Source organism: Acinonyx jubatus, chromosome E4 (assembly GCF_027475565.1).
Source record: "Acinonyx jubatus isolate Ajub_Pintada_27869175 chromosome E4, VMU_Ajub_asm_v1.0, whole genome shotgun sequence".
NCBI classification, from domain to species: Eukaryota; Metazoa; Chordata; class Mammalia; order Carnivora; family Felidae; genus Acinonyx; species Acinonyx jubatus.
The window spans coordinates 439,484-466,870 of NC_069395.1; the positions used below are offsets into that span (position 1 = coordinate 439,484).

The following is a 27,387-nucleotide window of genomic DNA, read 5'->3' on the forward strand; positions in this document are numbered from 1 at the left end:
CCTAGCCCGGACCTGCCGCGCGGGGGCCGCCGGGAACTGTAGTTTGTTTACGTGACCCTGGCGCGGCCTCGGGCGAGCGGCGCGGACAGGAAGCGGACCCCATTTCCCAGCAGCCTTGTGGCTCCGGGGCCTGGGAACTTGACTCCTCCTCCCTGGGCCCCTCCCCGCACGGGGCAGGCTGGGAAGAGTAGTTCTAAAGTTGTCCCCAGGCTCCGAACGCGAAGGGGAGCGGGATGCAGGGGAGGAAGGGGAAGGGGAGGAAGGGAAGGGGTGGAGACAGGGCGGGAAGAAGGAAGAGACAAAAGGAGAAAAATTTGGGTCTTCAGGCCCGAATGAGAATCGGGAGAGCAGGGTAATGTCCCTGTAAACATCTGGGACTCAAGCCCTCTCAGACTGGCCACGTGCCCACCCCTTCCCCAAGACAAATGAATCAGATACTGTACAAATATATAGAAACATCTTTTATTTGGGTAACAAGTCCCAAAACAGGTCAGTTAGTAAAATAGATTCTAGAGAATATGGCTCTGTCCACAGCCCTCCCTCCCCAAAAATAACGCTGAGGGTGAGCCTTCCCCTTCCCCCTTGGGCTCCTCCGGTATAGAAAAAAAAAGAAAAAAAAAAGAAAGTTTTGGCAGTTCAGTTTTTATCATCTGGGCATGGGGTACCATGTCCATGTTCAATATTCCTAGGGTGTAGTGGTGGTGGTGGCGGCCGTGGCTCTGGCAACCCTCTCCCAGCCCTAACTCAGCAAACATTTCTGCCCCCAAATAAAGGGCAAGCAGGGCCCCTCCGCTGAAGTGTTGGGCACGGTTCAGTGCCATCACTGTGCTTTTTGAGAAAGAGGGAAGAGATTTATTTGGCACTTTAAAAATAGAGAAGTGAGCAGGACTAGAGAAGCCAGAGAAGGTACCAAAACTGGCAGGAAGAGGCCGTTTGGCACTAGTCCCCTGGGAGAAGGGAAGCAGGAGACTAAGAGGAGAGTAGGAGCTAAGAAAAGTAGGGATCCACTCCACCCCCGAGTGACAGAGGGCTGAAATGGGCTAGAACCAGCAGGACAGCCGACCCTGGGCTGTGCCTTCTCTACACCTCTACCCCACAGCAGCTGGGCACCTGCCTCCAGCCTTCCCAGTGTCAGCTTGTCCCTGTATGTAGTGTCTGACCCCAGATTCTAGCATTCAGTGTCTTCCCCAATATGAACGTCCTTCAATCATGTCTTTAGTGACTTAACTATATCTTGTCCCTTAGGGCCAGGCTCTTGTCTACCACATCCCTCTCATGGGTCAGATAGTTCCAAAGACTCCATCCCTATCTCTGAGAACCCCTTGATCCTCAGTACCTCCCTTCCCCACTCCTTATTCTCATACTCTGGGAGAGGAAAGGAAGGTCTAGGGCACCTGGAGCCCCCTAGACTTGGATGAAGAGCAGGCCAGTTAGCAGGGCAAAGCCTGCGAGGAGCAGAATGACCTTGAGGATCCTCTGTTCAGAAGTGGCCAGCTCCTGGGGCAGAATTTCCAGGAAGGTGATATAGAGAAAGGTGCCAGCTGCCATGCCCTCCAGCACAGACTGGGCCAGCTGGTGCAGTGGCCCAGCCGACTCTGCCAGGGCTGCACCCAGCCCAATGCCCAGAGGTGTCATGCATGCAAAGAGGATCCCACAGCCAGCTACCACCTGCGCCCGCAAACGGCTCTGCAGCAGCCGCAGGGACAAGCTCACGGCCAGGACGCCCTTGTGGAGCAGCAGAGCCAGGCACAGCTCCATGGCCCGCGCCCGGTCTCGCTGCAGCCCCACCGCCAGCCCCTCGAACACGGAGTGCAGGGCCAGGGAAAAGACCAGGACACAGGCACGCAGGGCCGAGGGGGCCGCTGGGGCTCCACCCGCTTGTGGGAGCCCTGGCCCGTCGTGCCAGTGCTGCGGCCCACCATTTGTTCCCAGCAGGGCCCTTGTCTCCTCTCGAGGCGGCGGCCCTGACTGCTCCTTGTAAGCCAGTGTGATCTGCTCCATCACCAGGACCAGGAAGAAGCCCATCGCCAGGATGAACTCTTGTAGGGGGAACTGGAGCTGTGGGGAGAGGGTGGCAGGGAGCTCAGGGCACAGGCCGGGATGGGGCAGAGGGTTCACGGTCAGGGTGTAGAGGGGTCCCAGTTACAGACCCAGGGCCCCTCACAGACACATTTACACAAAGATAGTCATTTGGTGACACAGACACAGAGTGATACACAATCACACGGATTATGGCGTCCCTCACAGCACTACGTGTGGCTCAGCTTCAGCACTATTGAAATCTCGGATTGGATGAACCTTATTTTGGGGGGCTGTCCTGTACCCGAGCCGGTACCCATTAAATGCCAAGAACAAGCACAAAGCCCTCCTTTCCAGAGCTGACAACCCAATGGTAGTGTCTCCAGACACTGCCAAATGTTTCCTGCGGAGGGGGCGCAAAACCACCCCCAACTGAGAGTCATGGATGCGGACGGCCTGGTGACACGGAGGCGCGTGCACGCACACAGGGATCAGGTGTCGCCCACCTCACCGTGTGCTCACACACAGAGCCACACACTATCATGGGGCCATTGAGACTTACACATAGTCACACAGGGCCACACGCCACTCAGTCACAGCAGGTACATCAGTGTTACTTCCTCAGTCCTCAGTTGTAGGAAGAGGAAGAGCCCAGGGGGCCTTCCTGGCACCTCCACACAACTCTTTTTCCTGCGAGACTTCCCTACACCTCGCACTTGACCTTCCTCACGTTCTACTTCTTTGAACTATGGCCTTTCTGGTCGGGAACTCCAGGCCTCCTTCCCTTCCCAGGCCCTCTATCACAGCCTTCAGGAAAGGGGTGTGAGAGTGAGGGTCATTCTTGGAAGGTGGGACCCAGGAACTCACAGAGCAGATCACATGCCTAGTAAGAAGGTTCGTCTCACTGTCAAAGGGTGCAAAACAGTCACACGGGGATGGGGTGGCGTGCACCACAGAAAATTTATGCCCCATAACTGAAAACCCCAGTTCTTATGGCCACGTGCTAAATGCCTTCCACACGGTCGTGGGGCACCCCAGGAAGACAGCCACACAAGCCACCTCTTCTCCAGGTATGTGATTGAACACACCCACACACGAAAGGTCACATGCAGCCAGCAAGGGCTCACCGTCACGTGCAGGGCCGCCAGGGCCTCATCTATGGCAGCCAGGTAGTCAGGCAGGAGGTCCAGGAGACAGGTGGCCAGAAAGACACCTCCTGCGAAGCAGCTTACAAGGCTCAAGGCTTTTTGGCGGGAGGCTGGGCAGGAGTGGAGCACAGACAGGACTGAGCGACGAACCCCCTCAAGCCCCCCTGCCCCAACCCAAGCAATAGTCACTGCCACTCTCCCCCTTTAGGTCACCCTCCTCAGCCCCAGGGCCTTCCCCTACCCTCAGCCTGGGAGGCGGCAGGGAGGCGGCCTCACCTGAGGCTTCGGGGCCAGACCCCGGACGGCGCAGCACGCAGATGGGCACCAGGCTGCAGAGAAGCGTGAGCACCAGCAGCAACACTAGGGCCCCCATTTTCACCTCCAGCCCCACGGGCCCTGGGGGCTGCGAGGCCACCGCCTCCGGACGCCACACCAGGAGCTCTGGCTCTCCCCAGGGCCCCATGGTGGCTGTGGCTGCTCCAACGACTGTCAGACCTAGGCAGACAGAGCAAAGGGGGCGATGGTCACTTAAAGGGGGGCAAAGGGGAGAGCTGGTCAGCAGAGCGGAGCTCCCTCACCCTGCCACCTTCCGACCTTCCCCACTCAGTGCGACTCATGCGCTCCTGTGGCGGGAACGGTCCTCTTTCCCCGCAGACTTCACCCCTCCAAGTGGCTCGTTCAGGGACCCCGCGAGAGGGAAACTGAGGCGGGAGGGCTTGTGGGCGGCTCATTACCCTTTCACCTGGAGCTCCCAGACAGCCAAGGAGCCTGGGTCCTCTCGGGAAAGGGCAGGATGCGCCCCCTGCAGGAAGGAGTGGCCGGAGCGAAGGGGGTCGGGCTGAGCAGAGGTGTCGCGGGCAGCTCCGTGGGCCACCTGAGCAGGGTGTTTGGGGCCGGGTCACTCCCCGTTCTCGTTCCCCCAGCGCCGCGCCCGAAGCGGGCAGCGGCGGGCAGACGGCCACCGTCGGGGCCCGGGCGTGGAAGGGGTCGCGGCGGGCGCCCAGGCGGCCCAGCCCGCACGGCCCGAGGCGCACACTCACCTCGCCAGGGTCCCCCTCGGCCTCATCGGCCCGGTTCCGCCGCGACCCGGGCCCCGCCCGCCGCGACCCGCCCCCGAGACGCTGCCGGCCAATGAGAGCACTCGGGGGGACGGGGTCCGACCCGGAGTGACGTGCCCCAGCAGCAATCAGGGGCCGGCGGGGGCGGGGCGGGGCGGCGAGCGGGCGGGCCCGGGGGCCGCGGGCCTGGGGCGCCCCGGGGCGGTGGGACGGGCCCGGTCGGCCGGAAGCTGGGACGCCCGCGGGCGAGGCTGGAGCCTGGGCCCACCCCCGCGACTCTGAGGTCTTCTTCCTGGTCTCGGGCACAATCTGGGCTGTCCCCTGGGAGGCTCTAAGACCCTTCCGTAGGCCTCGGCGCCCGAGGGAAAACGTTCCCGTCCCTGGACCGACTTCCTTGCTCGACTCCTTTCGTGTGCACCCACGACAAAGGAGAAAGATGAGGCAGAATTGGAAAAGGGAAATAGCAAAGAAAGGACATTTCTTTCTTTTTTTGTTTTTTCAAGTTTATTTATTTTTGAGCGAGTGTGTGAGCAGGGGAGGAGCAGAGAGGGAGGGAGAGAGAGTGAATCTCAAGCAGGCTCTGTGCTGTCAGTGGAGCCTGATGTGGGGCTCAACGCAGGCTCAAACTCGCCAGCCGTGAGATCTGAGCGGAAACCAAGAGTCGCCAAGAGTCAGACTCCTAACTGACTGAGCCACCCAGGTGCCTCCAAAAGGGGGGCATTTCTCGAAAGGAATCCCTTCTTGACTCTCCGTGGCCTGAGCTTTCGTGCAGCCTTCTGGCTGCCCTGTGCAAGTAGAGACCTGGTGGGCCCCAGCTCAGGGATGGGAGGGGGAGAGCTGCTTTCCTGCCTCAAAGCATCTGGTTGGCTTCTTCCTGAACTCACCTTGAACTCCTCTGCCCCCAGCCCTACTGGCCTCCCTTCTGTTTTCTGTTTCTTGAATGCACCAGAGTTATTTTCAACTTAGAACCCTCATTGTTTACTTAGCCTGGATCCTCTTGGCCCACAACCCCTGTGCTATCAGAATGCTCTTCTAACCTCATGGGAGAGTAGGACACAAAGTGATGTAGGAAACACACACACACACAAATTAAATTCTCTTACTGCCTACAACCCACTGACAAACGACCTTCCTCTAGGAATTCGGCTGCCTCAATGATGACACTTTGCTCAGGGCAAAAGGCAACCTTAGCTTAACATTATCCCCACCCCCAGGATCCTGTAAGTCTACTTTAACATATAAAAACTCCTTTGGAAACTTACTTTACCTCTACCCCCCAAGATACCTGTTAACAATCATCCTTTAAGCATATGGCCCACTGATACACACTGAAGGGGCTCGTGACTGGCCAAATGGTAATAAACGACTTTTTCCTAACAACAGCTAGGCTTCAAGGTCCTGAGAACCTTGCTTCCAAAATTCCCGAGACTCACTTTAACCCTAACCCCCTCCCAACCTGAAGGTATATAATCAGTCACAGTCACCCATCACAACCCCAGTGCAGCTCCTTCTGCCCATGGCTCCTGTCTGTGTGCTTTAGCAAAACCACTTTTAGGGGCACCTGGGGGGGCTCAATCAGTTGACTATCTGACTCTTGATCTTGGCTCAGGTCATGATTTCACGGTCCTGAGATGGAGCCCCTCCTTAGGCTCTGTGCTAACAGTGCCAGGGCCTGCTTAGGATTCTCTCTCTCCCTCCCTCTTTCTCTGCCCCTCCCCAACTTGCCCTCTCTCAAAAATAAATCAACTTAAAAAAAAGTTTTTCCTTTTTTTTTTATGTTTATTTATTTTTCTTTTTTTTAATGTTTAAAAAATTTTTTAATGTTTATTTACTCTTGAAGGAGAGAGAGAGAGAGAGAGAGAGGAGAGAGAACGTGAGTGGGGCAGGGGCAGAGAGAGAGGGAGACACAGAATCCGAAGCAGGCTCCGGGCTCTGAGCTGTCAGCACAGAGCCCGATGCGGGGCTCGAACTCACCATCTGTGAGATCATGACCTGAGTGAAGTTGGTTGCCCAACTGATTGCCACCCAGGTGCCCCAGTGTTTATTTATTTTTGAGAGAGCACGAGAGAGAGACAGAGCATGAGTGGGGGAGGAGCAGAGGGAGACACAGAATCCAAAGCAGGCTCCAGGCTCTGAGCTGTCAGCACAGAGCCCGACTCAGGGCAGGGCTCAAACTCTCAAACCGGGAGATCATGACCTGAGCCAAGTCCGAGGCTCAACCGACTGAGCCACCCAGGCGCCTCTGTTTTTTCTTTTTAAAGTAAGCCGTACATCCAAAGTGGAGCTTGAACTCACAACTCTGAGGTCAAGAGTCTCAGGCTCCATTGACTGAACCAACCAGGTGCCCCTTTACTTTAATTTGATGTGTGATCTTAAGCAAGTCATTTTTCGTCTCAGGAACACGATAAAGTAGGTGAAAGAGGGAAATTAGACTCGCCGACGATGCCAGAGGTTCTTCCCAGCTCTGACATTAATGAAAGCTGACTATATTTTCCACTTAATCATCTCTCCACATGCAACCTGTAGGAAGCCTTTGAAACCTTCCTTGCTCTAGGAAAGATCCAGGCAGGGGAAGCTCTGCTCTCCTTAGAGCTCTGCATCAGTCCAGGAAGCCTGCTTTTTCTCCTGACGACTTGAGCAGGATGCAGGAAGATGAGCAGGAAATCTGAGAAAGTGCAAACAAGCGAGTACAAAGAACATGGGTTCAGGCGTCCAAACCTTGGTCCTACTTACAGAGTAACCTGGAGAAAGTAACTTCTCTCTTCCAGCTATGACTTGCTATGAGAATTATGAGTGATATGAAAACGCCTGACCGTCTAATAGGTACTCGATAACTATGGATCCTGCTCCTGTTTTTACCCTCAGCACATTCCAATTTTCATGAGAAATATCAGTTTGAGATCTGGATCCACACCCCAAACTGTCCTGCTTTTCTCAGGGAGCTACCCTTTTTCCGAAGCACTACTGGGGATGCAGAAAGACAAAAATCATAGCTGTAGCTCCATTGCTAAATTTGAAATGAATTCCTCCTGGCCCTTCAGTCACGAGGCCAACAATCCTGAGCTTCCGTATTGCTACGTTGCAATCATGGATCTCTGTCTCTTCGTCGGTGAAGTTAGGGAAAGGTTACCTGCCCTGTCTCCTTCGGGGCTGTTGTGGATTAAATGCGAGAACAGCGTTTATGAAAACATTTTGTAAACTATACGGATGCTGTTGGTAATTATACCCTCCGTTGGCCCACAGTCCAACGAGTATGCGTGTGCAGCCGCTGTTCTTTTTCAGCAGCCCGGCGCGCAGACGGGATTTGCGACACTCTCCGCGCGCTCAGAGCTCCTACTTGGGCCAACAGGTCGTTCCCCGTCGCCCGGCTCGGAACCTGGGCCCGGGAGCCAGGCAGCCGCTCCCGCCGCGGCCCCGGAACCGCCCTGCTTCCCGGCCCCGGCACCGGCCCCCGGCGCGGGGCTCGCGGCCTCCCTCCCGCCTCCGCGGTGCCCCGCCCCCTCGGCAGCCCTCTGGCCACCCGGGGAGCAGCCTGCCTCGAGTCGGCGCTCCCATTGGCTCGATACCCTGCCCTTCAACCCCCTGGCGTCCCATCAGAGTCCAGAGTGGAAAGAGCGCCTCGGAGCGGGGGAGGGGAGCCCTTGGCGAGACTCGGGCCGTCGGGTTGCGGCCTTCCCACAGTGTCTTGTCTTCACCCTGCCGGGCTCTCGTCTTACGCAACTCACGGCCGGAGAGCTGGCACTTGGTGTGCTCCGGTCACAGCCATCGCCGTCCTTCCCTGAGGAGCCCGTCCAAACCTCAGGAAGACTCGCTGTCGCTAGCAGAAACTGAGGCCCGAAGGGCGAGGCTGTCTGTGTCTTGCTCAAGGCCGGTTTGCGGACGCCTAGCCTCCCGGCCCCCAGCTCGAAGACGCGGGCCCGCCGTGGCCCCTGGCCAGGCGCCAGCCACTCTGCAGTGTCCGGGGTCAGGCCGGGGGCGGGGCTTGGCTGGGCTGGTCCAGGATGCGAGATCCTGGAGGAAAGAAGCGCGGTGGTGGCCTTTCGGGCGGCCGGCGGGCTGGGCCTCTGGGAACAGGTAACACTGAGGTGGGCCGTTCATCTGAGCCAGACGTCAGGCCGCCGGAGGCGAGATCCCCGGGGGCAGGTGAGGCAGGGAGAGGGTGGAAGGAGGAGCGGGGAACCCAGGAGCTGGGGGGAGGGCGCCCTCACCCTGGTCCCGCTCTCTCTGCAGAATGGACTTCCGAACCCCCGACCTGCTGGATGCGTGGCTGGAGTCCCCAGAAGATGTTTTCTCAACAGGGACCTTCCCGGAGCCGGGACTGCACGGCCCACCTCCGGAGGCCCCGGGGACGAAGCTCCAAGAACAGGGGCTGCGAGGCTGGGAGCCCAGTGGGGGCCGTGGCTGTGTGAGTGGGAGAGATGCCGGTGGGGTGGGCGGAGGCGCAGCTGTGATGAGGGGCCCATCAGGCTTCAGCCTCCACTTGGAGACGTCTGAAGGCCAAGCCCCTAAAGGACATGTGATCTGTAACCATCCCCATGTCCAAGGACACAGGGACTGAAGAGGCCAGATGCAGGTTTGACGTCCCATAGCACTCTGCAATTCTCTGTACACATAGACTCCCTCTGGTACTGCAGGGCCTTCGAGACAGTGAGCCTGAAGACTTCCTGAAACTTTTCATTGACCCCAATGAAGTGTACTGCTCAGGAGCCTCTGCTAGCAGCGACAGTGGCCATCCATCTGAGGACCCTGGCCGTCCAGACAGGCCTCCCGCCCCTCAAGCACCCAGTCCCCCTGCTCTCTATGAGGTGGTCTATGAGGCAGGGGCCCTGGAGAGGACGCAGGGGGAAGCTGGGCCAGCTGTAGGGTTCATCTCTCTCCAGCCAGGTCAGTGTTCCTGGTGGAAAGGGGACAGTGGCCTTTCAGGCCCAGCCCTAGTCCTGGGGCGAGGGGTTTTCCCAGCCTGTGCCTCCAGCCAGGCCCTGCTGCCATGGGGGTGTGCCCTTCGTCTCCTTTACTCCTAGCCACCTGTGTCTCCCTCAGGTCAGCGGAGCCCACAACTGACGGTGCCTGATGTCTGCGTGGTCTGCGAGCTGCCCTGTGATGCTCACGACACCCTGCCCGGAGCAGGCACTGTAAACCCAGTGCCTCCTGCGACCCTGGTGAGTTTGGCCAGCCAGATCCAGTACTCCTGGATACAAAGACAGGCACCCACACAGATGGGGAAGGAGGCTGCGGGAGGGGGAAACTGATGCTAATCTCTTTGTCCCAGTTTTTGTGGCATTGGGCCTGAAGACCAGGGAGGCATGGGTGATTCTAAGTGCAGAAAAGGGCAAGGAAGACAGAAGCCCTTGGGGGTAAGGTGGCGATGACTCAGTTAAGGAGAAAGTGGGGTGAGGGAGACTGGAGACAGGGTCCGGGAGAAAGGCCAGAACTTATGCGCACTTTGCTCAGCATGGCCATTGTTTCAGCCTTGGGTCTGCACATGGAGGGGGCAGGCTGCCTGGGATCCCAGCTGGTGACTGGCACAAGGTGTGGGGCAGCAAGTGACCTGTTCCCACTGGAAGCACCATGCGGCCACACCCACAGCCCAGGGCCACAGCACAGTGGGCAACACTCAGCTGCCTCCCTCAGGCTGGCTAGACTGGTTCCTGCAGTGGGGGGCGAGGAAGGGGTCTTGCTCAGTCACTGTCTGACGACAGAGCTGCTTGTGTGCAAAACGTGGGCAAAGGGTTCTGGCCTCCCTGCAAGCCTGGACGAAGCTGGCACCAGAATCCACACCAAACATCTCCGAATCGGGCTGAGGGACCTTAGGAAGTCCGATGCTTCTAAGCTTGCATTCGCATCAAAACACTGGGGAGTTTGTGGCTTCAGGGGAGCAGGAAGGGACAATCAGGAAAAGGCAGAAAGACAAAAAATGGTTTGGCTAAAAGCCAAAGATCATCAGGAGTCAAAAGCAAAATCAAATTCCTCTTAAGTCAAAGTGAAGCATAAATCTTTCAAGGAGTACCAGAACTGCGGGTTACTCTGTCGGCAGGCTCAGGCTAACCAGATGCCCCCTACCTCCCCGCAGACCGTGTTAGGAGAAGTTGTTCAGTCTGGTGGCCCTTGGGGAGTTCTTTGACAGGGGACAGAGCTTCCATCTAGAAAGTGGGGCTCAGACCCTGGGGGAAAATGGGCCACTGCCCCAGGGAGCTCCCGGTGGTTGCCCCTGACTGGACATCACACTCTGCCAGATGGAAGTTAACGGCAAAAGCGAACCACTCTAAGCAAACCTTACCTTAGTGAGTTGCTGCCTGCCTTCTTCAGATATCCTGAAGGTTTGGGGACCAGAACCGGCCCTCCCTAGCTTGCTCAGAGTCCTGAAGTCCTAAGCCTGGGGGCAAAGGACATATCACAACCCCTCTTCTTTCCCTTCTCAGCCCCAGGAGGCCCCAGACAGAGCCCGTCTGAATTAAGGCCCCTTCGCCCCTCCTCACTTCACGGTTACGTATTCCTCTCCAGAAGGCACGCAGGGAGCAGCCTTGTGTGGTGGGAAAGACAGGACCCTCCCCCACTGTCCTCTCACCCTCTCCTGTTCTCCACCAGCTGCCCTGTCAGACCTTGTTCCTGACAGAAGAGGAGAAACGTCTGCTGGGGCAGGAAGGGGTTTCCCTGCCCGCACACCTGCCCCTCACCAAGGTAACATGCTTCCCCAAAGGGTATCCCAACACAGCAGCCCCATCCTGGCCTCTGAAGAGCCAGGACCACAGAGGCTAGTGGGGCGCTGAGGGAGGTTAAGGGCCCAGGACTGACACCCCCGGGCCCCCAGGCAGAGGAGAGGGTCCTCAAGAAGGTCAGGAGGAAGATCCGGAACAAGCAGTCAGCTCAGGACAGTCGGCAGCGGAAGAAAGAGTACATCGATGGGCTAGAGAGCAGGTATGTGTGGACGTCGGTGTCCAGCTCTCCGTGGGCCCTGTGTGGGCCTCCTTACCAGGGCAGGCAGGCCAGGGCCCACAGGATTGCAGAGCTTTGTCCCACCTGTCCACACACCCTAGGGCCGCTGCCTGCTCTGCACAGAACCAGGAACTGCAGAAAAAAGTCCAGGAGCTGGAGAGGTGCAACGTGTAAGTGCATACATAACCTGCTCCTCTGGGGAGGGCGGGCCCAGGTAGGGGTTGGGGGGAGCTCCCCCGGGGGGGGGGGGCAGGTAGGCAGGAGGGGGTTGGCGTTAGGGCTACCATTCTTGCGCCCTGACTTCCGGTGCTGGTGCCGGAGCCCTGACTCTCCACTCTGCCTCCCCAGCTCCCTGGTAGCTCAGCTCCGCCAGCTGCAGCTGCTGGCTGCCCGGACCTCCGACAAAGCTGCCCAGACCAGCACTTGTGTCGTGGTCAGTCTGCTGCCCGACCCCCTGACGTCCACCATCTTTTGCCTCCATCCCGACACCCCCAGCCCTGACCACACCCGCCTTCCCATCCCTGATAACTCCAACCGCTCTCTATTCATTCTGCCCTTGGCTCCCTGCCTTTGTCCCCACAGCCCAAAGGACCTTTTGTTTTCTCCAGATCCTTCTTTTTTCCCTGGCTCTAATCATCCTGCCCAGTGTCAGCCCCTTTCAGGGTCTCCGGGAAGCTGGGCCTGAGGATTACCAGCCTCATGGAGGTGAGGCAAGGGCAGGGGGGAGCTGTTTTTCAGGGTAGTCAAGATGGGGGAGGGAAGTCCTGTCCTCTAGGATCCCCCACCGAAGGGAACACTCTATTACTGCCCTTCTTCCTCCACCCACAGTGGTTTCCAGAAATATCCTAAGTCACAAGGACATGACAGAAGGTTTGGAGACCACAGTAGTAGAGTCCAGACCGGGGGGGCCACTTAAGACCAAGGGTGAAAATGGCTCAACAAGGACACTGCTTGAGAAGATGGGAGGGAAGACAGGCTCCAATGGGCACGCAGGAGCTGTGCTGCATGCAGAAGAGATGTGAACCCACCTGCTTCCCGGCCACAAGAGGGAATCCAGGATCCCTTGTGGCTCTTGTTCCCCCTGGGTTTCCCATTCAGAATTCTTTGGCTTCAGGGGTCTGAATCATTTCTGGACGTCCTAAATGTCTGTACCCTGAGGCACAGGCTACATGAGGCATTTCAAATACTTTATACATCTGCAACTTTATTTCTTCTTTGGGGTTAGGGTTGAGGGGAAACAGGTTTTGGCTGAGAAATAAACTTTTTTGCTGAAATTGTATCCTGAAAGTTTTAAATAAGTAGCAGGAGAAGAAGATAGGTAGTCGGTAACCTGGGGCGTAAAGTTGCCACCGTTTCCATGCCTGCTGCCATGACTTCCGGTCCCAAACCAAATTACAATAGGGAAGGGAACCGTTCTACTTACTTTGCTGGTTAATGATCTAGACAGGAAACGCAGAAAGGGGCGCCACCACCAGTCTCCCAGAATAAGGGGCACAAGTCTCTGTCTGAGGCAGGGTCCCTAAAGACCCCTGTCAAAGGGCAGAAGGTCACTATATGGACTCGATTTGCTTCCGGACCTTTTCCAGAGCTTTTCTGTCCAGCTGTCGCTGACGAACGATGACAAGGCAAGCGAAGACCAAGGCCACACCCACGACAGCCCCTTCAAATTTCCAGAATAAGTGCTGCTCCATCAGAGCTGAGCGGCAGCTAAGAGCAGGAAGAAACAGTTATTCCCAGGGAACGCTGGACAACCTCTCCCTCTCATCGCCCTTCTACTGAAGCCCCACCAAGACACATCTGGCGGGAAAAGAGAAAGCTACTGGAAGCCTTCTAACGTGTTCACCGCACACAAATCCCACTCAAATATATCATCCGGCTTCTTTCTGGTGTGGTCATGAACAGAGCTGGCATTAACCCGCACAATAGGACCAGTGATCCAGAAACAGAACTGGGACTTGGGTTCACATACTTTGCCCCCCTTCCAATATGCCAGGCTACCTCCAGAGGGACAGAAAGACCTGGGTGAACTACCTAAAATCACAGGAACAAAGGAGCTGACCTAGGTTTCAAGAAGAGAAACGGTACTTGCCTTTTCAACTCATTTCTCTTGGATGAGCTGCATGTGATTTTCTCCACGTACCCTGTGGAACCACACTCAGGAGTGGTCTTCTGTCAGGAGAAAAGAACCAAAGAACAGGTCACGAAAGGGCAGCAGCAAAAGCATGAGGAGTGTCACTCAGAAGGGGCAGGTGCCCAACTGGTATGGCTCCAAGCTGGTGGTCAACAGAGAACCAACAAGGGTTCTGATGGGGATGCTGGATGTGCCGGAGGCATGAGAAATGCATTAAAAAGAACACCTCAGGGGCAGGTTCCAGAGCCTGCTGGATCAAAAATGATCATGACTGGGGCACCCGACTGGCTCAGTGGGTGGACCCTGCGATTCTTGATCTCAGGGTTGTGAGTTCCAGCCCCAAGTGGGGCATCGACATTTCTTCCTTTTCTTTTCTTTTCTTTTCTCTTTCTTTCTTTTTTATGAATAGGACTATTAGGTGAACGTTGCCATTGACTTAGAAAGGAAAGGGCACATTTTAAGGGGGGAAACAAGTTCCAATGTGGACACACACTGAAACTGCAAGAACACAAAGACGACGCAAAGTCACATTTCCTAAAACCGAGAGGGACTAGATATGACAAAAACGGGACAACAGATACTCACAGCCTGGAAATTAGAGCACGGAGCACATTCTTCTGCCACCACAAACTCTTCCACCAGCCAGCACGGCAAATTTGAGGTGCTCACTAAAAGGGGAGAGAAATGCCAGCCCCAGACCCAGAAGGTATTTCCCCCAAAGGTTCCGCCCATCCGACTTCCCAGCACCGCTAAAAGCCTTCATTTCGCGTGGCGCCACCCCTTCCCACCTGTGCTCCCGGTAAGGGGAGGACGTCAAAAGAAAACAGAACTATGGGGGTGTCGGGTTACCACACCAGCACCCACCTGACAGCTTCTCCGCCCGCACCGGAGCCTCGGCTTGGCTGCAGCGACAGGGAGGGAGGAAGGGTGGGGGTGGGGAGGCAAGAGTCAGAAGCCGGCAAACAGGGAACTCCCGACCTCCGCCCCCCCCCCCAGGGGCGTGGACGAGGCGATCCTCCCGCCCCCTCCACTTCCCAGCCCTCAGCCTCTCCTTACCAGAGCTTCAAGGTGAAAGCGCAGAGCAACCAGCACAGGTGGCTGCCCTGGGGGAGGCTACGCCTCCCTGCGCCTGTAGGCATGGGGTGCTCGGGGTCGCGCCTTTGGGGACGGAGGGACTGGCCTCGCGCCCCGTCGGAGCGCTGACACTGCAGCCCTCGGGAGGTTCCAGATCAGGGCTGAGAGGTGCTGGAATTGCCTGTCAGGGCAAAGGCTTTATTGGGACGTCCCCATGGCCACGGCAAGAAAAGCCGACACGCAGTTGCGGGGCTGGGCCCTGAGCTCACTTCTTCGGACCCCCTCGGCCCTCGGGAGAGGCCGAGGGACGTACGGCCTAGCACCCCGTCACCTCCGGGGCCGTCCCTGCCGCGGCCATCTTGCCCCGCGGAGGATACCGGGACCGCGGGGGATGCCGGGACCGCGGAGGGTTCCAGCGGCTCTTCCGGTCGGCGCAGGCGCGCGGGTTGTGGCCGCCGGGACTCGTCGTCTGGGCAGGTGGCCCTCAGTCTCCGCTCCGTGCGACTCGGGCTTCCGGCGTCGAGCTCGGCGCGCCGCGGCCTGACGGTCCTGCTGGCGAGGCTCGTCTGGCTTCTCGGTTCGTGGCTCCCGGGCTGTCGCCTGGTGGCCCCTTCTGGGCTGGGGAGCAGCGCCACGGGAGGAACAGGACTTTGCCGCCTCGGAAAAGCCTGGGATTCACCATCTAGCTACCGCTTGACACCCGTCCTGCCCCGGTGGCCCCGGGAGGGAGGCGACACTGCACTTTCTCCTCCCGAGACCCACGGTGCACCGATCAATTATGTCGCCTTCGCGCGTGTTAATTACTTTTTAAGTTGTTTTTAATAATCTCTGCGCCCGACGTGCGGCCTCAGTTTACAGCCCCATCGCGTGTTAATTTACAACAACCCCGCCCCTCGGTGGTGCTTTGAGCGAGCTCCTCGGGTCCTAGCTCGCCCGGCTGCCGCCTGTTGGGATCATCATTCGTGCGGGGAGGACATTGTAAGTCGCAGAGAGGAGTCGGGACTTTAGGACCCTCTCGGCATTCTCTGTAGAACAGAAATGCTAATGTGCATTTTCTAGGGTTTTTTGTCGAGATACGAATGAAATGAAATGTGTAGTAAAGTATTTCCTTTATTCTCTAATTGCATCGCGTCACATTACTGTCATAGTTTTTGAATCCAACATTTAGGTCGTTTGATTTTCAGTATTCCTGAGGAGTCAGAGTAGGTTATCAGTCCCATTTTATGAGTAAGCTCAGGGTATAAGGGATTGTCCAAGGTCACCCAGCGAGTGAGTGGGAGACCTAAGGCGTGAGCCCCAGACGTTCAGCTCCAAGGCCAAAGATTCACCCCTGCTTTCCATCCCCATGGAGTTAACCCTGGATATGTATCCAGAACGCAGAGACTTGACCCACACTCTTGCTTTTACCGTGTGGCATTAGTTATTATCTAACTCTGCCCATATTTTCATCCTAGTTTTACACACATACCGGTCTACAGCCTCCCAGACAACTGGACCGTGTGAGTTCAAGGAGATACTTAAATTCACGTAAAGGAGGTCACTAATAGTAATCTGTCCCCCGCTTCTCAAGATGAAAGGGCTCGTCCCCAGACTTTTGTTAACGCCACCCCACATTCTCCTCTCCCAAGAAGCGTTCCTGGCCTAAATATAACAGCTACTCCCACGACCCCAGGGCTACAGTACTTTATTTTAGGAGTAAAATTTATGGGTGCAATGTCCCATAAACTCTGACTTCCCATCGGGAGTAAAGCTGGCTGCTCAAGAACAGGAGCCATCAGACTGGAAAGCCCACCGCACAGGAGTTGAACAAAAAAACCGTGAGGACTGAGCTTTACTTTTCTGTGACTGCTTGCTCATTCGCCTACGTTACTATCTGTGCGGATCAGTAGTTGTGCGCTACCAAAGTAGGTGTGGGTGTTTTCCAGTGGCTTTTAGCTGTAGGAAAAGTCTTGGCTGAAACCTTCTAGCATGCTGTTACTCCTTAGCAAACCCGACGTGTCTCTGGACAGGCGAGGGTCCAAAGCTCTCCCATCCACTCGCTTTACCAAGCAACAATAAGCCTCCACACTGAAACTGGCTTTAAAATCTTTGCTCTGGGGTATGGTGAAGGTTAGTCAGTGTTCTTCCTGGGATTCACGAAACGTAAGTCTTTCCTCATAACCTTGAGCAAATTACACTCGCTGGGTCGTTGACTGCAGAGCTCAGACGTGATCCAGGTAAGATCTCCACCCCATGGAAGCTCGGCACCTAACACGTTTATCCGCCCACACCACAGTTCTCCTCCCAGCACGGCCAGGCCCTTCCCTGGTGTTGTGTTTTACCAACAAGAGACAGCAGCACAGAAAGCCTTGCTGCTGACCCCAGGGTCATGCCATCCGCTTCCACGCCACAGGCATGGGGATTTCTTAAATGCCTTGAACTTCAGATCTGCGAATTACACTCCTAATGGTATTTTGCCTAAACCAAATCTGATATGTTCATTAATCCTGTTAAAAGGTCCTGTGAGAGAAGTTTGCTGTTTCGATACTGTGGTGTAAGGGCCACAAGGGGGCTGTGGGTCAAGGTGGTAGTTCTTTGGCATGCCAGTAGTTTGGCCTCTTTGTTGTGCAGTGTTTAGGAGCAGTATGTGTTAAGGTTTGCTTGTCCATCACGTAAAGTTCCACCCAAAAGTTATATTACCTTGACTGTTGTGCTTGGCACATACTAGATGCTCAATAAAGATTTAGGAGTAAATGAGCCTCTTCTGTGCCTCATTTTCCTCCTCTACAAAAGTGGAAAATAACACCTACTAGCCACCTAAAAGGACTGCTGGCAGAAGCAAAGGCGCTTAAAGAAATCATGGGATAAACAATACAAGGTCCTGTTACTTCCTTGAGGCCAGGGCTGTCTCTCCCCTGGGAAGGCCTGAGAAAGAGCCCTTCTGGATACTAGGCAAGGTTCTGCCCATAAGGACCCTCTAATCTCCACCATGGAAAGGATGTCAAGCCCCTCGGGTTCAGAGAACCTCCTTGCTGTTCTCTTGTCCATGAAATCGCAGGAAAGGGACAGCTGCACACAGGTCCTGGTGTCACAGGAACCTGGCCAGGTTCTGGCAGCCCAGCCACCTTAGAGGCAGGAATTAGGTGGGCGAGCAGAGAGCAGTTCTGCTGATGAAAGTTACCCAAACCAGGGGACTCTGTGTGGGTGGTGGCCCCTAGTGCTGAGAAAGACCACGCAGAGTGGTAGGGTCAGAGCTTCAGAGGGATTACCGAGCCCACCCCTCACACGGCCCTAGAGCCTGATCCGGTAATGACGACGAGCCAACTGTTTATTTACACTTCTGTCTGCCTTACAAGTCCAGGGAGGGCCTGGCGCCCAGGGCCCTTGCTTCCCTCCTCCCTCCCTTCCTGCCCCTCACCTTCTCTGACTTCCTGCCATCTTTCTCCTCCTCGCCTCTCCCTGCCTCTCGATTCTACCTTCTCTCCTCTCACGTTCCTCCTTTTCTTCTGCATTTGCTCCCCGCTCGGCCATCTGCCATCTACCCACCTCTACCCCCTGAGCCCCACCTGCCCGCCCTCGGCCCAGCGTCCAGGCCCAGGTCCTCAGCCGAGGGAGCACCTGCTGCTGCTCTTCTTGTCACAAGCTCTCAGGTCCGCGCCAGGGGGCCTGTGGCTGTTTCCCTAGAGGTGGAAGCGCACTGGGGTCAGGGTGAGAACAGCTGGCCGGGGTCTGAGATTGTACGTTGTTTGAAGGGGCCCCACCCTCACGGGCCGTGTTAGCACCGCTCCCCTCCTCAGCGTTCACTCCTTACACGACACACACCCACAGCTGTGCTCAGTCCAGCACGACCAACTCACCGATCTCCGGCCTCCTGACTTGAGCAAGATGTCCCGGGCCAGGGAGCTGAAAGCCTGTGGGGGAAAGGAGTGACTGGTCAGAGCAGGTTGGAGGGGACGGTGGCGGCCTAACAGCCGTCTCTGGGAGTGGGGGGCAGGCACGGGGTGTGTCTCACCTCATCCACATTTGTGCTGGATTTGGCACTTGTCTCGAAGAATCGAATTCCATGCTCCCGAGCCAGCTGTGGGGTGGAGAGATGAGACGGGTGGATAAAGGTGGCGGCAGCCCTTGGAGTCCGAACTCGCCTTGGCCGCCCAGCCGGGCCTCACCTGATCGGCCTGCTCCTTCCGCACTCTCCTCTTGGCCTCCATGTCACACTTGTTCCCCAGCAGCAGACGCTGCACCCCTGCAGAGGCATTCTGGGAGCAAAAGGGCAGGAGGAGTAAAGTTGGGTCCTGCTCACCTTCACGGCCCCCTCACCCTCCAGGTTCTACCCAGTCCCCCGTCTCTCCAGGATGGTTGTCACCTCTTTGATGCTTTTCATCCAGTTCTGAATGTTCTCGAAGGATTTCTCATCTGTGATGTCATACACTAGGATAATGCCCTGAGAGATGGCAAGAATCCACCATGGAGCCTTGGTCCACATTCCCCCGTGTCTGCTTCCTGCCCCTCCAAGTGACCCTGCAAGCCCTACCCGCAAATCTAATCACTAGTCCAGGTGGGGCCCTCCACATCCCACACTATAACCCTGACACCGTCCCTGCCCGACCCTGCGGCCCGTGGTTCTCAGAACCCTGCAGTCTACCGCCTCATCCCTTGTCCAGACCCACACCCCGTACCATGGCCCCGCGGTAGTAGGCGGTGGTGATCGTCTTGAATCGCTCCTGGCCAGCCGTGTCCCTAAGAGGCGGAACGTTTGTGGGGCGGCACAGAGGGAACAGCTCTCCGAAGAGAGAATCCCCCCTGCTAAGAATTTAGCTTCTGCAACAGAGTGGGGGCTGAAAGGAACAGAATCAGAAAACAGTAAAGGAGGAAAAGAAGGTAAGACAGCTGGGAACAAGGTCTCGGGTTTATTTGTTGCAGGATTACTCTGTGCAAGCACTGCTAATCTTCACCCTACACTTGTGAGACACGTTCTACTGTCCTTATTTTACAAACGGGGACGCAGATTTGGAGAGGCTAAATAACTAATGAAAGTCCTTCCACAGCAGAGCCAGAACTTGAACCACAACCTGCTCTTATCTGTTGCATCTTAACACCTCTTTCAGGCCACCAGCCACTTGCACACCTTCGGAGTCCCGGGCTTCCTGTGACAGCCCAGCCCTCTATCTTCAGCTTTCTGGGCTTGAGGTAATTCAGGGAGCGCACAGACAGAGTCAGGTCTTACTTCTGCCATTTGCTGCTCACCTGCTTTAATGTCATTTCCACGTGGCAGCCCTGCAGACATTTGTCAAGTTCAGAGAATGCTCTGGAGCCAGGAGAGGCAAGAGAGTTACAAGAAAGCTGAAAATAAATAGTTGAGTGAGCAGGAAGAGGGATGGAAGGACGTCTGAGCAAGGCGACAGGAAATGGAGAAGTACCGGAAGGAGCTGTGGGGAAAGGGAGAGAAATGAGGCAAATGGAAGGGAAAGGGTGACAGGAGGTAAACGAGGGTTTGTGGCCAGCGGTCCCGGGGGTTCACTCACCAGACCTGCAATTTGATCTTCTTCCCCTCTATATCCACAGTGCGGATCTTGAAGTCGATTCCTACGAGTGGAGCATAGATATATATCACTCAGGCTGAGACTCTGCAGGGACGAGGAGGGCGTGCAGGGGAGACCCGGCATGGAGCAGCAGCAGGGCTAGAAACTGTGCAGGGGTGCACTTGGGAAGCAACTTTGTTGCACGTATAAAACTAAGAGACTTTTCTCAAACCTGTATTTGGGTAGCAAGCATCTTGTTTTCACATGGATTTTATGGATGTGGGAGGGGGTAGGTGATGGAAATTCTGCAGGGAGGCTTAAGGCACCTCTTGGATCCACTCAGCCAACCAGGTGACAACTCTCAGAATTCAGTGTCTCCCCCAGAATATTACTTTTCCTTTCTGTTTTCTTAGAACCACCGTCTACGCTCCAGCCATATAGGATGAAGAGCCAGGAAAAAGGTAGCTGATGCCAGTCTGTGTGAGTTAACTAGTAGGCTGGGCTTGCAAGCAAGAAATCTGAGGATAAGTAAGATTTCTCCTGAGACTGAACTAGGATAGAGAGGCATTTTCCTTCCCTTTTCTAACCAGAATTGTCTTGAGATTCCCCTCGTTTTATTTCCCAGGCCAGAGAAGATGAAGAAAGACAAGAGGGGAGGAGGGGAGGCAGTGTTCTTGGTGGAAACTTGGGCACCTCCCCAGAGCCGGTTGGGAGCCTAGGGAGGAGCCTGAGTCACCAGGCTGACTCAGAGCCCCCAAAAGTCCCCCCACTCCCACCGTCCTTGCCTGGCTGACTGCATATTCACGGTTCCAGTCCTTGGGCCATCCTCCAGCACACCCGGCCACTTTGTTCCAGCCCCCACCCCAAACCCCCAGTTAAGTTGAGGGGCAGGGAGACTGGGAAGTAATTTGGTACAGTGGGGATGCAATGGGGGAGTCTGAAACTCAGCGAGGCAGAAAGAGGCTGTCGGAACTGGAAGCCGCCTTCAGGGAGAGGGGTTACAGGAAATACAGGGAGGTGGGTGGGGGTGGGGGAGAGGAGTGGAGCAGGAAATCCAGAAGGGTTCATGTGCATTTGGGGAGGTGAGGGAGAAGGGTGGTCCCAGGAACCCCAGGAGCTGGCACAACTGAGAAGTTACCTGGAGGCCTCAGACAGTTTAGAGGTTGGGTACCATCCAGAGATACGCTCCACGGATGGGTCTGAGTCAGGGGTTGGGAGGCTAGAGTTCAGAAGCCTCACTCTAAGAGGGGTGGGGGGTGGTAAAGAGTGGGGCCACGAGTAATCTGGGAGCCTGAGGATGAGGTCATGCGGGGATTAGGGGCTCTGGGATATGGCCAGTGGGCTCACCGATAGTGGAGATGTAGGTGTTGTTGAAGTTGTCTTCTGCAAAGCGAATGATCAGACAAGTCTTGCCCACCCCCGAGTCCCCGATCAGCAGCAACTTGAAGAGGTGGTCGTAGGCTTTGGCCATGGCGGACACTGGGGAGCCGGGGGAGGGGTGGGGAAGCTCCGGGCACTGGTAGGCGGGATCGGAGGGCTGGCGGACGGAGCTGCCCGGAGCCCAGGCCAGGAAGTTTTCCTCCCTCTCCGCCCAAGCTCCGGGATAGAGGGGAGGCGGCACTCCTCTGGGCCCCACCCCCTGCCCGCCCACCCCTTTCCTCCCGCGGCGGCTGCAGCCCGGCCTGGCCGGCCTTCTGCTCCCCGGGCACGAGCTGGCCCGTCTCCCAGGCCATTTCCCACCCACAGCGTCTGGCTTGCCATCACTCCCCTCTTTTGATGTCACTCTGGCAGTCTTAGGCCAGGGAGGCTGGGGTGAATGGAACCAGAGGTTTAACCCAAATGAGCAGAGGAGGACGAGCTCTAGAGGAGTTAGGGGAAAAGGGAAAGTTTTGCGGGAAGAAGGGTGGAGGTGGGGCTGGCCCTGGGAGCTGACAAAAATCGGGGGCTGACTCAAGGGACGGAAACCTTGTAGGGGCGGCGCGCGAATTCCGGTGTTGCTGTTCCCAGCCCTCAGTAGGGAGACCAGCTCCGTTTGAAAAGAGCGGGATGCTCTGGAAGACAAGGCGACTTGTTGGGCGGGTCTGCCCCCTGGTGGAGCAGAGTGAACACGCAGCGCCCGCCCGCCCCGCCGCACCCCTCCCTCCGTCTCGACCGAGACACGTTCGGGGTTTCATTAGCAACAGTCCTCCAACAGGGACCGTGTGCGGCAAGACAGAGCTTGGGACTGAAAATGTCTGGCCTCGTTCTTTCGACGAGGCGCGCATGTTGAGAACACAGCGGAGGCCGCGCCCTCATCCCTCGCGGAAAGGCTGTGACGAGGCCACCAGGGCGCTGGAGCGTGGGAACACGGCGATCCGGGCACAGGCTGGCTGTGCCGGTGGAAACACAGCATGCAAAGCGTCTGCATCTCCGACAGGGGCCAGTCGAGCCGTCCGCGCACAGTGTCCGGGCTGTGCCTCTGCTGGCCCCCTGCCAGCCCCCTTCTGCGCGTCCTCTCGCCTCCCGGTCGGCCTTCCAGCCGTGCCACAAACTCCACGGTTTCCCTATTTCTTCCCCCGGCCGGGCCGTCTCGCACCCGTCCTTGAAATCACGCTGCCATCCCCCCGAACTGTTCGGACACAAATCTGCCCGTTCTTTTACTTTTTCGTTGGCCGGGATGTGGCCTCCTCAGCCCCGGGGGTTCAGGTCTCCCTCGACTAAGCCCGTGCGCTCAGCCCTTAGCGCTCTCTGGCCGCCTCGCCTCCCCCCTGCTCAGCTACGCCACGCTCCTTCGGCCCCGGGTTTTGGCTTCTCCCAGACAGTCGCACGGTGGACTCCACGTCCTTCAGATTTCGGCCTAAATGTCACTTCCTCACGGGACTTTCTGGGCCGCGAGCGGGGCGCTGAGAACAAAGTGCGCCCGTCCCTCACCGGCGCCAGGCTGCACGACGCCCCGCGGGCGGTACCTGCGCCACAGGAGCAAACACTGTCCCAGGCACGTCTGTGTGTCGCACGGGTCCCAACGCGGCCGTCCCCGCGCGCGCACTGCAGAGGGTGGGCGGTACCGCGCGGGCCGCGAGGGGACGGGGAGGGGGCGACCTGACGGCGGTCATGGATGGACTCGCCGCGGGGAGCACCCGAGTACTTGACGGGACCGCCGTCAGAGGAGAAAGGCCGGGGGACACAACAAAAAAACCTCACAGCGGTTAAGAGGGTAGGCGAGGAGGTGGGAACCAGGACGAGGGCTTCCGCCGTGTCTACATTCCTGCGGTGTTAACATGGCAAAGGAAACCAGCTGGGGAACACGGAGGAAGTCGAGAAGGGCAGGGCCTGGCTGGGGTCGCGCCGCGGCCCCCTCGGCAGGCCGGGCGGGAGGCGTCCGCTCCAGCCGCAGGCGGCGCGCGGACCCCGGCATGGCGGCCGGGCGCGCGCGCGTCACTTCCGGCGGGCGGCGGATATAAGCGGCAGGATTTCCGCTTTCGCTCCTTTCCGGCGGTGACGACCTGCCCACGAGAACATGCCCGTGAGTTCCTCGGCCCGCGTCCCGGCGGAGCCCTCGCCGCCCGCGCGTGCTCGCGCCCCTGCGCCGCGGACGGGCAGCGGGGGCCGGCCGCGGGCTCTGGGGCTCGGGCCCGGGGCGCCCGGGGCGGGGGCCGCGCGGCCCGGGGCGGCGGTAAGATGGCGGCCCCGCTGCGGACGCCGGGCGGCGCGGGCTGCCGCTGCTAGTGGAACCGCTGCCGCCCGGGGCCCGCCGCCGCCCTGACCGCGCCCGTCTGCCTCCCGCAGCTCGCGAAGGACCTCCTGCACCCGTCCCCGGAGGAGGAGAAGAGGAAGCACAAGAAGAAGCGCCTGGTGCAGAGCCCCAACTCCTACTTCATGGACGTGAAGTGCCCGGGTGAGGGCCGGGGGCGGGGGCCGCTCGGGGTCCCGGGGCGGCCGGCGCGGGGTGGGGGCCGGGGGCCGGGCTGGCCTCGACTCCCCGCTTGTTGGTTCGCAGGGTGCTACAAAATCACCACCGTGTTCAGCCACGCGCAGACGGTGGTGCTGTGTGTGGGCTGCTCCACCGTCCTGTGCCAGCCGACAGGAGGAAAAGCAAGGCTCACAGAAGGTGAGCCGCTGCGCGGTGTCGTCATTTTGTCGCGAGCTTTAGAGGGAGGGTCGTGCTTTCCTTGCTTGAAAGTCGACTCCATCTACCCGCCTCGTCCCGGAAAAGTTTCGGGAACCTCATGTTCCTTCTTAGTCTCGGACACTCCAGTCTAGAGCGGGGACGACGGGGGATGAGGCGCAACACGGGAGCTAGCGACTGCGAGCTCCCCGCGGGACGTCCGAGGAGAGCCAGTGGGGCGCAGCGGCAACTACGGCAACTACGCTGCCGTCCGGTAACCTCTGGACCTTTTCCTTGCAGGATGCTCCTTCAGACGGAAGCAGCACTGAACGCACCCTGAGTCAACATGAGTGGGGAACTATCCCAATAAACAGATTTTGGATACGTTCTGTTTATTGTCTTGGTTTTACTGCTAGGAAGTTCCTATCTCAAGTATTGAGGGACAACCAGAAGAGTGGACTGCTGAGAGTTATTTGGGGCAAGTAAGTGACCAAGCACTTAAAGGGTCCCTTTGGGACCTTTCTATCCAGCTGGGCTCATTTGAGTCCATGTTAAGAGCTTGATGAAAATCTGAGATACTGTATATGAGGCATTTCTTTCACTTTTGTATTTTCTTAGAATTCGGAACCAGCAGTCGATCTCTAAAAGACAGCCCAGGGGCGGCTGGGTGGCTCAGTCAGTTAAGCATCTGAGTCTTGATCTTGACTCGGTCCTGATCGCGTGGATCCAAGGCTGGCATCAGGCCCCTTGCTGTCAGCATGGAGCCTGCTTGGGATTCTCTCCTCTCTCTGCTCCTCCCACTGTTCACTTTTGCAGGCATGCGTGCTCTCTCAAAATAAACTATTAAGAAAACCCAGTCCGACACACGTTAGTGTAGAATAGCTTAAAACCTTTTATAATTCTCAGAAGCCTCGTTTGGGGGCTTATGGCTCCTGTTCTAGGGCTAGAAATTTCCAGTCGTCTACAGTTCAGGGGACGTGTCCAAGTGGACGTTCGTGCCTTACACTCCACAGCCAACGTTGTAGCCGATTCTGGACCGGTGGGGACTGTGGACTCGTGAAAGGTGGGGGAGAACGTGTGGGGGCAAAACCTAGAAATAAAGCGGGAAGAGAGATGAATAAACATGGATATTTGAGCTTTTCAGAGGTGAGGGTGCTGATTGTTTACCTGGTTGTGGTGTTCCTAGGGTTGGTACGTAAACCACTGGAACTGTCTGTATTTTGTTTAAGAAGGCATTGTATGCTAGAAAAAGAACAAGGGAGAGAGAGGTCACCAGAGGCAGATCTGTTTTTGTTGGAAAAAGACCCTACTAAGCAAGTTTAACTCAAAATATTTAAGTACTTCTACGAAAAGTTAATAATGCTTTAAGTTAACTTAAGAAGAGCATAGGAACTTTTCATTCCAGTGATTTTAGAAGTATTTCAATTTATGGGTGCCCGGGTGGCTCAGTCATTCAAGTGTCCACCTCTCGATTTTGGCTCAGCTCATCTGGTTTTGTGGATTTGAGCCCCAAGGTGGGCTCCACACTGACAGTGCAGAGCCTGCTTGGGATTCTCCGCCTCTGTCTTCTCTCTCTGCGCCCCCCCCCCCCCGCCCTCGTGCACGCGCGTGTACGCACTCTTTCTCAGAAGTTTCAACTTTAAAAAGGTGAGAGGAAAATGCAGGTATAGACAATAGCGTGTTAAGTTTCTGTTTCATCTAGAACAGCTCTGAATTTGAGCAAAACGAGCCGTTTTCTCCAGGTTCAGCAGTGGTTTCCACTTCTGGGTTGGGTGGGTCACATGCAGTTTACTGCTTCTTGGTGGGAAGTTGAGCAGGACCTCCCATCCGCTAGGTGACTAGCGCTGAGAAGGCTGAATGAGTTGCAACTGCTTGTCATGAGTGACGTGATAAGCAGCTGATTTTTATTCTCAATAGTTGGTGAAATTAAATAAAGGCAGTTTTTTTTAAGTCAAAAGTCCACGGTGCTGAATGTAAGGGCTCCTTACCTAGAAAAACAAAAGCCGTTGATGCTAGCACTGCAAAGAGGGTAAAGAGGATGGTCTGGTGAGAACCCAGGAACTTCTGGAGGACACTGGAATCTTCACATTGATCTGTGCGTTGGTCAGAAAACAAGGTCACAGTTAAAAGCATTCAAGGCAGGTTGCTGTACTTAACGCGTGGTCATGGGTATCCAGCAGAAGCTCTCAAAAAGGAGGGAAGTTGTGTACTTGGCTCCTCTACCTGTTTTTGGCTTGCTCCTGTCTCCTAGGTAATAAATGGCAATCCATGAACCTTGTAATTTCTCCACTTACAAACGGGCATTTAAATACTCTGCTACATTAAATGTCCGTTAACCTTTTCTGTGTACTTTAACTCCAAGCGACTTGCTTCTCTTCACCAGGTTTGTGGTGGTAGCGACTGAACTTGTAGGTTTTTTTTTTTTTAATTAATGTTTATTTACTTTTGAGGGAAAGAGACAGAGGCATGAGCAGGGGAGGGGCTGAGAGAGAGGGAGACAAAGAAACCGAAGCAGGCTCCAGGCTCTGAGCTGTCAGAACAGACCCTGGGGCTTGAACGTGAGATCATGACCTGAGCTGAAGTTGGACACTTAACCGACTGAGCCACCCAGGCGCCCCTGAACTTGTAGTTCTGATCCCTCTAACTTGAAACCTCTCTTTGCATCACCAACCACCTCTTAAATCCCAAGGGTCCCCTTGTCCTTTTTTACTCAGGATCTTTCTAGGGAACATTCTGATTTGTCCCCAATAAAACCTGTTTTTGAAGCACACTTGGCATCTGACTTTGGTTATTTCAAATTCTTCAGCGTCCACAAATGAACTCCTACCCCAACAAACTCCCTGAACTTTAGGTCTTCTCTACCTGGTTCTTATTTTGCATCCCTGGTATAAGGCCCTCTAACCTCTGGACTTGTAACTGGTCTTCCCTCTCCTGGGACTTTGTTTCAGAACTGTTTGCAAACCGTTTCTCTCCGAAGAACAATTACATTGCCTTAAATATAAATGCACTAAAACCAAAATTCTCTATACTAACTCTTGATCAGGTCCCACTGTTGAAAGCTTTTGGCTTGCAATGTTTACAGGGTAAGAGTCCAGATAAAACTTGGGTGACATTTAACAGCCTTTCTAGTGCCTCTTTGCTCTGGCTACCCCAAACTAATTGTCTCCCCAATCAGGCTCTGTCTTAACTCTGATTTCTGCAGTAGGTACCATGCCTGGCATATACCCGTGGGCACTCAAATACTTGTGTGAATGAGCTGAAGGCTGGGTTGGATCTTTGACCACTCCTACCCACCTCCGAGGTTGTGTTAGTCCCACTGGTCCCTCTGGTCTCTGAGAAATGCAGGGGTTCTTAACCATTGTGCTGTGCACAACTTGGCCTGTGGATCCTATCAGAATGTTTTCAAATGCAAAAAAGCAAAATATGTAGGAATAAAGGAAAC

General features: G+C 56.3%; 6 protein-coding genes and 1 long non-coding RNA gene across 23 annotated transcripts in view; 3 read left to right on the top strand and 4 right to left on the bottom strand.

Moving 5' to 3' along the window:
- Window positions 1–446: 446 nt before the first annotated feature.
- On the bottom strand, window positions 447–4,284 carry SLC39A1 (solute carrier family 39 member 1). Of its 2 annotated transcripts, none has more exons than XM_027048617.2 (4): window positions 4,208–4,284; window positions 3,444–3,662; window positions 3,147–3,277; window positions 447–2,058 (listed from the first exon to the last, which is right to left on the bottom strand). In XM_027048617.2, the coding sequence occupies exons 2-4, from the start codon at window positions 3,628–3,630 to the stop codon at window positions 1,405–1,407; spliced, it is 972 nt and encodes a 323-aa protein (XP_026904418.1). In that variant the 5' UTR covers window positions 3,631–3,662; window positions 4,208–4,284; the 3' UTR covers window positions 447–1,404. The 2 variants fall into 2 exon arrangements, with proteins under 2 accessions (XP_026904418.1, XP_026904419.1); XM_027048618.2 differs by lacking the exon at window positions 4,208–4,284 and adding an exon at window positions 3,902–4,201.
- A 3,518-nt stretch (window positions 4,285–7,802) lies between these two features.
- On the top strand, window positions 7,803–12,435 carry CREB3L4 (cAMP responsive element binding protein 3 like 4). 2 transcript variants are annotated; one of them, XM_053209362.1, is made up of 10 exons: window positions 7,803–8,188; window positions 8,456–8,630; window positions 8,860–9,109; window positions 9,266–9,384; window positions 10,727–10,903; window positions 11,034–11,140; window positions 11,260–11,328; window positions 11,507–11,591; window positions 11,767–11,863; window positions 11,987–12,435. In XM_053209362.1, exons 2-10 carry the CDS (start codon window positions 8,457–8,459, stop codon window positions 12,178–12,180), a joined length of 1,272 nt encoding a protein of 423 aa, XP_053065337.1. In that variant the 5' UTR covers window positions 7,803–8,188; window position 8,456; the 3' UTR covers window positions 12,181–12,435. The 2 variants fall into 2 exon arrangements, with proteins under 2 accessions (XP_053065337.1, XP_053065338.1); XM_053209363.1 differs by having other exon boundaries at window positions 7,805–8,188; window positions 10,811–10,903.
- On the bottom strand, window positions 12,343–14,741 carry JTB (jumping translocation breakpoint). The gene is made up of 5 exons (XM_053209377.1): window positions 14,346–14,741; window positions 14,154–14,191; window positions 13,875–13,957; window positions 13,248–13,327; window positions 12,343–12,865 (listed from the first exon to the last, which is right to left on the bottom strand). Exons 1-5 carry the CDS (start codon window positions 14,426–14,428, stop codon window positions 12,709–12,711), a joined length of 441 nt encoding a protein of 146 aa, XP_053065352.1. The 5' UTR covers window positions 14,429–14,741; the 3' UTR covers window positions 12,343–12,708.
- A 426-nt stretch (window positions 14,742–15,167) lies between these two features.
- On the bottom strand, window positions 15,168–23,240 carry RAB13 (RAB13, member RAS oncogene family). 3 transcript variants are annotated; one of them, XM_027048621.2, is made up of 9 exons: window positions 23,042–23,240; window positions 19,865–19,925; window positions 19,019–19,079; window positions 18,706–18,783; window positions 18,509–18,598; window positions 18,355–18,420; window positions 18,200–18,253; window positions 17,909–18,022; window positions 15,168–17,467 (listed from the first exon to the last, which is right to left on the bottom strand). In XM_027048621.2, exons 3-8 carry the CDS (start codon window positions 19,019–19,021, stop codon window positions 17,945–17,947), a joined length of 369 nt encoding a protein of 122 aa, XP_026904422.1. In that variant the 5' UTR covers window positions 19,022–19,079; window positions 19,865–19,925; window positions 23,042–23,240; the 3' UTR covers window positions 15,168–17,467; window positions 17,909–17,944. The 3 variants fall into 3 exon arrangements, with proteins under 3 accessions (XP_026904422.1, XP_014941004.1, XP_053065351.1); XM_015085518.3 differs by lacking the exon at window positions 23,042–23,240 and adding an exon at window positions 21,209–21,344 and having other exon boundaries at window positions 15,456–17,467; XM_053209376.1 differs by lacking the exons at window positions 15,168–17,467; window positions 17,909–18,022; window positions 18,200–18,253; ... (3 more) ...; window positions 19,019–19,079; window positions 23,042–23,240 and adding exons at window positions 19,139–19,177; window positions 19,587–19,616; window positions 21,209–22,062.
- Window positions 18,562–21,212, top strand: LOC113596218 (uncharacterized). The gene is made up of 3 exons (XR_008293177.1): window positions 18,562–19,220; window positions 19,388–19,529; window positions 20,275–21,212. It is a non-coding gene; the product is annotated as an uncharacterized LOC113596218 (long non-coding RNA).
- A 4-nt stretch (window positions 23,241–23,244) lies between the features above and the next one.
- RPS27 (ribosomal protein S27) lies at window positions 23,245–24,334 on the top strand. The gene is made up of 4 exons (XM_027048622.2): window positions 23,245–23,363; window positions 23,627–23,735; window positions 23,838–23,948; window positions 24,246–24,334. Exons 1-4 carry the CDS (start codon window positions 23,358–23,360, stop codon window positions 24,272–24,274), a joined length of 255 nt encoding a protein of 84 aa, XP_026904423.1. The 5' UTR covers window positions 23,245–23,357; the 3' UTR covers window positions 24,275–24,334.
- A 485-nt stretch (window positions 24,335–24,819) lies between these two features.
- Window positions 24,820–27,387, bottom strand: part of NUP210L (nucleoporin 210 like) — an 82,908-nt gene continuing 80,340 nt past the window's right edge. For all 13 annotated transcript variants that reach the window (XM_053209349.1, XM_027048593.2, XM_053209342.1 and 10 more), the window contains 3 exons: window positions 25,934–26,038; window positions 25,113–25,187; window positions 24,820–25,035 (listed from right to left, as the gene is read on the bottom strand). In XM_053209349.1, the coding sequence (XP_053065324.1) occupies window positions 24,914–25,035; window positions 25,113–25,187; window positions 25,934–26,038 (302 nt within the window). In that variant the 3' untranslated portion in view covers window positions 24,820–24,913. The remainder of the gene's footprint in view (window positions 25,036–25,112; window positions 25,188–25,933; window positions 26,039–27,387) is intronic.